Source organism: Mercenaria mercenaria, chromosome 19 (genome assembly GCF_021730395.1).
Source record: "Mercenaria mercenaria strain notata chromosome 19, MADL_Memer_1, whole genome shotgun sequence".
Lineage (NCBI taxonomy): Eukaryota > Metazoa > Mollusca > Bivalvia > Venerida > Veneridae > Mercenaria > Mercenaria mercenaria.
Window position 1 is genome coordinate 44,442,987 of NC_069379.1, and position 12,613 is coordinate 44,455,599.

General features: G+C 35.8%; 1 protein-coding gene across 3 annotated transcripts in view; it reads right to left on the reverse strand.

Moving 5' to 3' along the window:
• LOC123542690 (neurogenic locus notch homolog protein 1-like) overlaps window positions 1-12,613 on the reverse strand; it is a 38,201-nt gene that overhangs the window by 22,443 nt on the left and 3,145 nt on the right. For all 3 annotated transcript variants that reach the window (XM_053531896.1, XM_053531895.1, XM_053531894.1), the window contains exons 3-8: window positions 10,880-10,996; window positions 9,200-9,316; window positions 8,639-8,755; window positions 2,898-3,047; window positions 1,707-1,823; window positions 606-737 (exon numbers count right to left, since the gene is read on the reverse strand). In XM_053531896.1, the coding sequence (XP_053387871.1) occupies window positions 606-737; window positions 1,707-1,823; window positions 2,898-3,047; window positions 8,639-8,755; window positions 9,200-9,316; window positions 10,880-10,996 (750 nt within the window). The remainder of the gene's footprint in view (window positions 1-605; window positions 738-1,706; window positions 1,824-2,897; window positions 3,048-8,638; window positions 8,756-9,199; window positions 9,317-10,879; window positions 10,997-12,613) is intronic.

Consider the following 12,613-nt stretch of genomic DNA (forward strand, 5'->3'; position numbering starts at 1 on the left):
ATTTTCTTTCTGGTCTGGTGCCTGTGCACAGTATAACAAGAATATTGCATTAGAGAATATGTTTGTAGCCACTGTTAAATGTAAGCTGTGCAAATAACCTATGCTATTTATCGAGTGAATTTAAGTTTTAATATGTTCTTGCCTATCCGGTAAGGAAGTACATATTTGTTCGATCATGTACCCCCAAGGATAGATATTCCTGTTTTTGCTACGGAGACCTTGCCCGAAATAGCTTCACTAAAATGAGGTCACATAGTACATGCAATAGTTGCCCCATTATGACGTAATAATTAATAAACAAAATGCTAGGAAATGCCCAAAACGGGTCTTCAGCGGGATCTGTTATTAACGTGATAGGCAAGAAAACCAATCTCACATGTCTGCCTGTGGATGATACCGAAAACTCGGAACAGTATGGATAAAAAATTGCTTGGTTAAATCCTGTAAATACGCATACAGTCGTGTGAAATCATTCTAAACTAGTTGCTTTGGTTACAACGTATCAAACAAGGAAAAATCAACAAAATCAGGAACGAACTTACCGGTACATTTTATTGCATCTCATGCTATCAAACGTCTAAACACCTAAATGTATTTTTACTTACTCTCACATCTGTTTCCAGAATAACCATGCGGACAGTTGCAAGTATAACCTAAACTGTTGTTGGCGGGTTTGCACAGACCATGGTTATAACATGAGTTACTGTGACAAGTGGATGCCGCTGTCGTTGGCGCATCTGTTAAGGGCCAATAATAGAAAAATGGCCTTTAGATATGGAGAAGTGGATAGGTGGTGTTGAGAACTGGTATACATCTTATCGCAAACATGAAAAAAAATATATGTTCAATGGATAATTTAAGAAATAATATATCTCATCCAGTGATTTGTCGTTGAATAAATCATTGTTTGGAGTTCAGATGCGAAGTAGTTATATCACGAGGGCGCAGCCCGAGTGATATAATAATACGCATCTGAACGACAAACAATGATTTAGTCAAGAGCAAATCACTAAATGAGATATATTACTTCGGTTCTAACACGTTACCAAGGATTTTAAAGTGCATCCTTGACGACATTCATTAAATATTTGCCCGTTTTCAATCGGTTTCTTTTCCAGCGCGCCGCTATGCCGTTCGACGCCATGACGTAATAATTGTGTCGTCAGAAACATTGATTTGTTGTATAATAATTCACTGTTTTCTGCCTTCTTTGTTTAATAGGAAAATGAATCGGATCGTGTTAGAACTGAAAATATTATATCTATTACGTTTGATATATTTACATTTATTGACAAACTGGAGTTTTGCCTTGGCAATATGCCGTATCGCAAAGCATTTTGTTGCAGCTTTTATACCGTTTAATGAATATGGTGAAGGTAAGAATGAAAGAAAATACGTAAATTAAAATTAAAAAGCTTATAAATGGTAAAACAGTATTTTGTGTATTAAAGACCCAGGACAAGTAATATATAAATAAAACTGAAAACCTCTCTCAATGCGGTTAATGTTAAACAGATCAAAATATTTTTTATAAGTAAATTGTATTAATCAGGTATCAAGTTCTGTCATAATTATATTGTCATATCGTAAAGGCATTGTCATCTCATTTACACAAGCTATTCTTTGCCGATCTTAAAACATGCTGCTTTGAAAGTCATAAAACACTGGATAAATAAACCTAAATAAAAAGAAGTAATTTACATTACATTCACAACGTGCTCCATGGTATCCAGTTGGACAGTTACAAAAGTAGTATGGATAATACGACTTTATGTGACATGATCCGCTATTCAGGCATGGGTTGCTGTTGCAGTGCGTGTTTGCTATATGAAAAAACAAGCGTTTACATTAGGCATAAAGTTTGCTACGTTAGATTCGGGATTACCTTAGGAGAAATCTTTGAAACCGGTGGAATGGAAAATTTAGCAAACATGCGTACGTAAAAATATAATAATTGTATTGATAATTTGCTGACTTGACAATATAATAAAAATTGCGTACTTTGAAATACAATTAAGATATCTTTATTCTTTGGAAACATTGCATGACATGGAATTTTTATATTAATAATATGCTTGATTATACAGTTGAACTTCTATATCTCGAACACCTTTATCACATTTTTGCTATCTTGAATAAATTTCCAAGTCCCTCTCCGAAAATACATGCATCAGATACGGTAAAAGCATATATTTTCGCGAGGTCAAAATTTCGCGATGTACGCGAGGTTTATTATTCGTGAAATTGTAAAAATGGTATCCTACTTAAATTAGCATTATACAAATGATGAATATCTACGCAAGGATTAGTTTCCGCGTGATGTAGGGCCTCGCAAATATAGCGAATATTAAACACTAGCGAAAATTCCTGCTTTTACAGTATCATGTAAGTCGAATTGCGGTTATCTCGAAGTAAAACACTGGGTCACGTGACCAAGTTGCAAGTGTAGATATTATAACATTTCAATCCTTAGCCTGCTGGTGGTAAGTGATTCTGCCTTTGCGACCACAGAAGACCAAGATCAGCCTGCAAGTCCGTGCCGTACAGGCTGATCATGGTCTGCACTGTTCACCATTCAGTCAGTATCTTTTTGGTCATCACCCCTTTGAACATTTAATGGTACTGTCTAAACTGAAAGATGGGCAAGTTCATTATAGAAAATTTAGCAGGGTAATTGTTAAAGAAGGAAAGAATGTAAATAATTCATAACACAATTGTTTTAATGTCGTCTGCCACATGAGTCATTACAGCAATTCATAGTACACAAGTAGTAATGATAAAAACAAAACAAAAACAAATGAAGAGGTTCCAATTCGGTCATTTTCATAATGCAATTAATTAGACGTGTAAAATGCAAAGCCAAAAACAATGATAAGGAAAGAAATTCAGTTTATTACTTGCGCATCTCAAGCCGGCGAACCCGTTTGGACAAATGCATGTATAGTCTACATTGTTGCTGGCAGGTTTGCAAAGACCGTGATTATAGCACGAATGTGCATTACAAATTGTTGTTGTCGCTGGTACTGCTGTGGTAGTGGCATCCGTGTCTGGAAGGAAATATATCATATTGTGAGATAAAGTAAATCGATATCTACAGTGACGAGAGTGGAATTTACATTTCCTTGCGAAATTCATTGGCTCAAAATGTTATACGTGTGTGTGTGTGTTCGGGTTTAACGTCTTTTTCAACAATTTTTCAGTCATATAAACGACGGTGTCTACTTGTAGCAGTGAGCACAATGCCCAACTTTATAGTGCTGCCTCTGGAATATCACGCCGTAGACACGTGGCATGATACCCCACCCAGTCACATTATACTGACACTGGACTGACCAGTACTAGCACTATCCCCTTAATGCTGAGCGCCAAGCGAGGAAGCTGCTAGTACCATTTTTTTACGTCTTTGGTATGAAGCGGCCGGGGATCGAAATCGGCTCAAAATGTTATACGATTTCTAAATGATAAACTCCAAAACTGTCGGTAAGTATGACTTTTATTTGCCCAGGTAATGTCCGACGGACTCCCGTTCAATATCATAATAATGATGAATTTTTTTTATAGAAGAAGTAACTATAAAATCTTTAAAATATTAACACCAACGAAAACTTATGCCTGCACAGTGTTACAATAAGGTCTCATATGGTGCAAAACGTTCATCAAAAATTATTCTTGCTTACAACATGGTCTCTGATTAAATAATTGGTTTGTTCACAGAACAATAAAAACTACAGTACATAGAAACAGACTACATTTGTAATACATACGAAAATAAATATTGTGTTTGAAAGTAATTGAAAGGTTTAATTAACAAATGTATTTTACATTGTGCTTAAAAAGTTGTGATAAAACAGAACAAAGTATCCCTTATTAAGTGCTTTAGTTTACAATTATGTTGACAGTCCTGAAGGTAACACAATTACAAGTGTTCGACTGCTATAGTAGTCTCAACTTGACCGCGATGGCTGACCTTAGGCTGATTATTCATATCGATTATTTCATTGTAAAAATCAAGGGTGCTTAGGGTACCCGTGTATATTTATATGGAATTAGTTTGTATACAGTGCAGTATTAAAGTATATATACTTACATGAGATCAGTTAAAACTTTCCAATACACTAATTTATATTTAAACAAATTTATATTTCCTTTTTCTCGAGCAGGTCGTGTTTTACGTACACTCCTTTTCAATAATAAGTTGTGCCTCATTATGTATTATAATACAAAGTTCAACCATCGGGGTCAAGTTGCGTCTACTATATCCTTAGCACAGCATTATGTATTTACATAACAAATTTCCCTGCGACAAATGAGTGCAAACCAATGCTACACTAATGTGCATACAATTAGTTCAGTAGTGAATATAAAGTTTCAAAATGTTTATATGGTGAATTATACCCTTATGCTCGAATGTCTTTACTTCTACGTGGACCGTGGACACCTAAGGCGGTAGATTTTTCAAGGGGACCGTCTCAACATAGTTTAATTATATTATGCGCGATATGAAAAAGAGTTTATAACGGCAATAGGGTTTGAGTTATTATATCATCACTATGCGGTAGGTGATATAAAATTTGGATGTGCCTGTTTTTAGCTCGACTTTTCGAAAAAAAGTAAAGCTATTGCATTCGCTCCGGCGTCGGCGTCGGTGTCTCCGTTGGTTAAAATATCTCTGTTATGTCAAAGCTATTGACTTGAAACTTAAAATACTTATTAACTATCAAAGTCTACACAAGGAAGAACAATCCCCATAACTCTGATTGAATTTTTACAGAATTATGCCCCTTTCTAATTTAGCATTTTTGGTTATAGTTTTTGATAAAGTCAAGTATCTCTGTTACTATCAAAGCTATTGACTTGAAACTTATAATAGTTATTAACTATCGAAGTCTACACCAGGAAAAATAATCCCCATAACTCTGATTGAATTTTGATAGAATTATGCCCCTTTTAACTTAGAATTTATGGTTAAAGTTTTTGATAAAGTCAAATATCTCTGTTACTATCAAAGCTATTGACTTGAAACTTAAAATAATTATTTACTATCGAAGTCCACACCAGGTAAAACAATCTTCGTTACTCTGATTTGAATTTTGATAGAATTATGCCCCTTTTTAACTTAGATTTTTTGGTTAAATGTTTTGATAAAGTCAAATATCTCTGTTACTATCAAAGCTATTGACTTGAAACTTAAAATACTTATTTACTATAAACGTCTACACCAGGAGAAATAATCCCTATAACTCTGATTTGAATTTTGACAGAATAATGCCCCCTTTTAAATTAGAGTTTTTGGTTTAGGTTTTTGATAAAGTCAAATGTCTCTGTTACTATCAAAACTATTGACTTTAAACTTAAAATAGTTATTTACTATCGAAGTCTACACCAGGAAAAACAATCCTCATAACTGTGATTTGAATTTTGACAGAGTTATGTCCCTTTTTAACTTAGAATTTTTGGTAAAAGTTTTTGATATTTTTTTTTATTTAACGTCGCACCGACACATGATAGGTCATATGGCGACTTTCCAGCTATAATGGTGGAGGAAGACCCCAGGGGCCCCTCTGTGCATTATTTCATCACGAGCGGGCACCTGGGTAGAACCACCGACCTTCCGTAAGCCAGCTGGATGGCTCCCTCACATGAAGAATTCAACGCCCCGAGTGAGGCTCGAATCCACATCGATGAGGGGCAAGTGATTTGAAGTCAGCAACCTTAACCACTCGGCCACGGAGGCCCCCAAAGGTTTTGATAAAGTCAAATATTAGAGGTTGGGAGCAAAATTTAAAGAACTTTACTGTTGAAGTCCTAAGGAAAATGACAACAAAGGAAAGAAATTCCCCGAAAAACTCTTAGTCCACTAAAATTATTAACAGGTACAGATGTGTCAAAATACACATTAACTTTCCATGTTGTACCAAAGAAAAGTGGTCTCGGTTTTTACCTACGGCTAATAATAAAAAAGTTACAAAATAACCTATTTCTAGTAACATAAAAGGGAAGTAATTCAATAAAAATATTGTAAGTGAACAAAAAAAAAGAATCTGCCAAATAAAAACAAGAGCACCGCAATGCAAAGCAACATAAACACAAAACAAAGTCATGTGACTTTTAACCTCTAAGTGTGACCTTTACCTTGAAGCGATCTATGTGCTCTGCACGTCGTCTCAATGTGGTGAACATTTGTGCCAAGTTTTTTTTAAATCCTTCAAGCAGTTTAAGAGTTACACATCGCACTCGAAACAAAGTTATATGACCTTTGACCCCTAAGACGGACACACACACAGACAGACGGTCAGACGAACACCAAAATACGTTCCTTCGGGCGTATAACAACAAAGGAATGGAGACGCAAGATATTATGTTTTCTACAGTTTTCACAATGTTTTACCTGCTGACCTACATTTTGATCCCAGCTAACCCAGTTAAGATTTATTTTCATTTCGGACGACGATGGAACACGGATACATTGCGAACAGATAAGCTCATCTTTTCAACTTTGTCGCAGATGCGCAACTTATAATATTTAAGAACCTTTAGGGAAAGTGTTATGACGCTAGATCAAATACTTTTTGCAATATGCATGACAAAACACCTCTCTGGCGAACAGACAGACGGACAGACAAATCCAAATCTTATCCTGAGCGGTAACATAATAAGCCAGACCTTACCATCAGTATTGGGATGTTTTCCTACACATAAATTAAAATTAGCATGTCGAGACGGTCCCCTTGAAAAATCGATCGTCTTAGGTGTTCACAGTCCACGTAGACTTAATTCGTAAATGTCTAATATGTGTTAGCTTAAAAATAACTGTAAATACCAGTTCCTCTTAACTTTAAAGCCCTGCTCCCCGGCTATTCAAATTCTTTTGTGTGTATGTAACCCATGATTACAATAGGTAGCAGTTAACGGCCACGTGCCACACTTTAGCATGCAAAACCACAGGTATTTCATATTTAGACCACGATAATCCGTAAATAGCCAATCGCAAAGCAGACTTGTACCCGTCTATATTTCATATACAACAGTAGAGTTGTATATATATCGGAGGAAACTTGGGCAAAAAACGCGTGAATTTCGTGCCAATTTACCATCTAACAATACAGGCTAACGCCGGAGTTAAATGACCTTGCAATATTCTCACCAGTTATCAATGGGATAAAAAATAAGACTGACTTGGAAAGGTAAATTCAGTTGACAACGTCTAAATATTATTATTGTAAAAATGACCCCATGTTATTAGATATCAATAAAAATGAATTACAATAAACTACATATTTGTAGTGTAGAACCAACTGGGTATAAACGTAATTTACACATTCACTGAAACGTTTCCAACAGTTGTAACTTTTTATGTTCACTTGTTATAAAAAGACATGTCAGCACGATCCTTACATTTGCAATCAACTGGATCCAGTTGTTCGAAACTTTAACAGGCGATTGAGTTAACGGTCGATTGACTTTAGCAGTAGATTTAGTTTAGAAAACTTAGAAAATCAAATGCACTTGTTAAGGATTATAAACACTAAACCATCTTTACAGTAAAATTAAAACATCATACTAGTGTTTCCCACCCACCAAGACTAGTATCATAAATAGAAATTTAACAGGCGGTTAGTTTAACAGCTTAATGCAGTGGTCGTGGGTTCGAGCATCATTGGGGTCACGACCATGACTTCTCATATGACCCCAGTACTAGTTTTCATAGGAAACGGACTCGAGAGTGGTTACAATAAGCTTAAACAGTTAAAGCTTTCATCACAATCGAGCTAAAACAAATTAGTATAAACTAAACTAAACTAAATTACAGTCCGTTAAAGTTTCGAACAACTTGGCCCAGTTAGAAAGTAAAACAACTACATCATTCTTACAAGAAGGGCACGATATAGTAAAAGGTATTCGTAGTCCTACGAGCATCTACGCACTAACTATATCCTGATAAACAAAGTAAACAAATAAAAAAAAATAACTAACTAAGTAAATAAATAAATAAATAAATAACCTGGCTGTCTTCTTGAATCAACGAATCAACGTATCTGTCATCGTGTTTCGCCAACATGCTAACTCCTCACAAAAACTAATTGTTCAGCATGCAGTCCAATTTTGAGTATTTTTGAGAAATCCATATTTAACTGTTTAGCATTAATTTTGTGATTGCAAATGACTCAAAGTGTTAATGAACGTTAAATCTTAGTAAATCCGGTATTTGAGTAAAACTGAATTTATACAAATAACCTGCACTACTGATAATTAAGCGCTAACGGTACAAAGATGATATTACTCTTATAAAAACACGCTAATCCTAATTTCCATAGAACGCGTGGGAGAGTTTTCAATAATTGCAGTTTTTATGTCACGTGGTCTAAGTCGGATAGACAACTCGTGCCGTTGTCTACGGGATATATACAACTCGCTTTGCTCGTTGTATATATCCCGTAGACAACGGCACTCGTTGTCTATCCTATACATATAAAATAGACTCTATTTTTAACAAGTGCCACTGTTCACAGTCAGGGTTTTCATGCTTTTTAGTGACAATTCAAGGTTAAAACGTAGGACGGAAGCAGGGCTTTAAAGATAAGATTTATATTTTACGTGCATAACCTTCTCTCTAGAATTCAAATAAAAGCATACTTACATTGACAACGCGACCCATGAAAACCACTGCGGCACGAACAACTGAAATATGGTGAACGCTGTGCTGTATAGCATGTTCCATGGTTGTAACACGGATTGTGGTCACAATGGGAATTCACTGAAAAATGAAATGTTTCAGTACCTTATACTACTATAAATGCTTTAAATGATTTCCCAATTAATACCTCGTGCACAGAGTTGTGGTAATACCTCTCCTCATTTGCAAAGAAGTCCTGTCCTGATTTAATCACAAGGTAGCCATTATGAACGTATGCCTTAACTTAAAAATGAACAACTATTCTTTTTTGTCAGCTTTTGTAGTGTTAAGACTTCCTTTTCTAGATTTCGAAGATAGAGAAAGACCCCGGGCATTGACTTGCAATTGAGTGGAACCACATAGCTTCCCGTGTGCGAGATCACATACCAACCTCTAAACAAAGCAACAAACTAGGTTTTGAACCCACAGCGGTTAGGGGCAAAATATTTGAAGGCGCTTTGACCTTAATCGACCGGCCAAGGACGTCTAAGAAACGAAAATTGCTCCCATAAATAAATACATCACCTTGGCATCTGTCTCCGGAGAAACCGGAATAACAATGACATGTGTAACCATCAGCCGTGCTTGCCGGTTTACATGTACCGTGTAAACATGGTCTCGAGTCACAGGCTGTGATCTGATCTGAAATTACAATAGCACGTCGGATTTGTTTGGGCCGACTTCACATATAGGAAGACAACCTTGATACTAGCAAATGGAGTCTCCCTTTCTCTAGACAGAGTACTTCGATAGAAAAAAATGTAATTATTTTATCACATGTTCATTATACTCTTGATATGTTTACTTGCAGCCTTGTGACTTGTTTCTAAGTTAACAACAACTCTTTGTTGACAAGCGAAATGAAATTGATTCCACTGGAAATGTGTAGGACAAGGAGAGAAACTGCCATGAGATTTGTGATTCATATTTAATTTAATTTTGGAAGATTGTCAGTCACATTGGAGACTGAGATGATGTTAACGCTGAGTCAAAACACAAGGGATAAGTTCACTTATTCCGTGTCTAAATCAAACCATTGAGCCCTGATGGGGGCGGATAGATTTATTTTCTGTCTATTGGGAACTATTGTGTACACCAATGACATTCATTTACAGCGAGGATAAAACAGACAATATATCTGTATTTACATTTTTCTGAAAATTGTCATGTCTCATGTACAAATGTTATTTTATAAAAAAAGCTTCAGTGTGAAATATTATTATTATACCAGATTTATATTATCATACCAGATGTATATAGCACCCTTTTTTATGATAAACACGTTCAAAGACACTTTACATAGCGATTAGAATACTAACATTCATCATTTTTGCTTTATAAATAAAATGTATCTTACTTATAAATTGAGCGATTAACAATATATTTCTGATCTATTTTTTACACTTCATTTGTAACAAAGCAAATGCCAAACTATTAAAATACATGTATGAGAAACTAATGGAAATGTGCCTCAAATTTAAGATGAACATTACGTGACCTCGCGCGAAATTATCAAATGACCAGCTTGAAAGCAATGATGCAACCGTGGGCTGGAATAATTCATTCGCAATGTTCATGAATGGAACTATTTTATAGTGTATGAACATTTTTTACACGTAATTTGGAATAAAATAAAGATTCTATGATTGTTGGAAGTATACTTATAACTTTGCTAGCGGGTTAACCCGCCCCAAACTGTAAAGAAAAGAAAAGGCAAAAGTCCATTTACATGTATACGTAATATATAATTTGGCTTTCACTTCAAATGGCCCGCCCGCTTAGCTCAGTATGTAGAGCGTTGGTCTACGGATCGCGGGGTCGTGAGTTCGATCCTCGGGCGGGTCGTATGTTCTCCGTGACTATTTGATAAACGACATTGTGTCTGAAATAATTAGTCCTCCACATCTGATTAATGTGAGGAAATTGGCGTTACTTGCGGAGAACAGGTTTTTACTGGTACAGAATCCAGGAACACTGGTTATGTTAACTGCCCGCCGTTACAGGGCTGAAATACTGTTGAAAAACGGCGTTAAACCCAAAACAAATAAACAAACAATCACTTCAAATGTTTATAATTTTTCGACAGTTCCTGATATTTAAAAATAACTTTTGAACCAAACGAAATTTTGTTCCAAATGCTAGGTAGCACCTACATAGGAAAACGCAAATTTTATGACATGTAAATATTCAGTATAAGGTACTCACGTTCGCAAACTCTTCCATTATATCCAGTGGGACAAGTGCACGTGTAATATGGATGATGAGTACTCAAGCTACACGTGCCGTTGTTTCTGCACGGATTATGGTGGCAGTGGTTGTTGACTTAAAAAAAATGTGCACAAATAATAAATGAACTATAGTTATTTTATTTCGTCCCTAGTGTCAAATATTCAGAGTTATTGTTCTTGGTACTCGTCACTGCGATAATGTTGACATAGGTATTACAGATCAATGTAATTGCACCTTTACAAGTCCTACATGTTATATTTAGCAATACCTAATTATAATTGTGACATTGCGTTACAAGCAAAATTGTGGTATCTTCACTATTAAATACTGAGTGAAACTTCTCATTGTCCAAGAAGAGGGTCATGATGGCCCTAGGTCGCTCCACTGGCACAAGATCAGAAAGAAAATGCCTCCGTACGTGTTATACCCTACCCCTAGGTATTCTATAAGAACCATGGTCATGAACGGGAAATTATACTAACCCGTTTCAATCGTACATTTCTCAACTTAAACGCGCAGTTCGGTGAATGGGTATGTAGCATATTGAACAAGCGATAATTTATCTTCCATCGTGCACCAGTCACATTGTCTCAATATTCCATATTGCTGAGATTATCAACATATTTTATGCTTTCGTCAACGTTACAGAAAAAACTTGCTTGACCTTCCCTAATGAACATCCGGTCTAGAGGTCACGACAGTGTGCACATGTTTGGCGAAACGTAAACAAACAAAAACAAAATTTAAAAAAATCACAATTTTACACTAAAACTCGAAATGATGAATGAAATTCATCTTGTATACGATATTTAATTTGAAATCGTACATTGGTCTGCATCTGTTCTGTTTATTTTATTCATTTTGCACATTAATGCTGCATTTTCACATTTTAGCGAACACGTGTAGTAAAGTGACGATTGACATACATTTTCACAACAGCCAATCAGAATGTTTTTTTAATCTAGAACGGAACTTCACCAGGGAAGTTCAAGCAAGTTTTTTGTGTTACGTTGAAATTACTATAAACTACGCGTTGTTTTTCTAAGATAAGATGTATTAAAGAAATGCGACCGGTACTCAATGGAAGATAAATTACCACTTGTTTGATATCCATAGTACACATTTACCGCACTGCGTGTTTTAGGTATGAAATGCGCGATTGAAACGGGTTAGTATATTTTCCCGTTCATGACCATGGTTCTTATAGAATACCTAGGGGTAGGGTATAACACGTACGGAGGCATTTTCTTTCTGATCTGGTGCCAGTGGGTCGCTCACCTGAGATTCACTGCTTGCTTCAACAGTTTTGGAAGATAATTGTGCGAAGAAAAAGTCTGTAAGATTATCTTGAAACAGTATATTTGTATAATCTTTGTAAAGGGCGAGCAGTTTCTGGTAAGAACATTTTGTAAGTTTGCAATATACACTAATTAGAAAGACGTGACAAAACACCCTGGCAACCATGCTTTTTTTTTGACGAATCGGAATAATTTGGACTGTCTTGGTAGGGAGTCACGCACGGACAATTTACGTGAAATTATTTTAAATCGGGCCAGCAGTTTCCTACAAGAAGATTTTAAAAGTTTCCGTTACATACATATAGGGAAAAGTGACCACGCCCCCTGGCAGTCATTTTATTAATCAAAAGTATCAAAATAATTTGAACATTTTCGATAGAGTGTCACAAAAGGACCATGTATGTGAAATTAC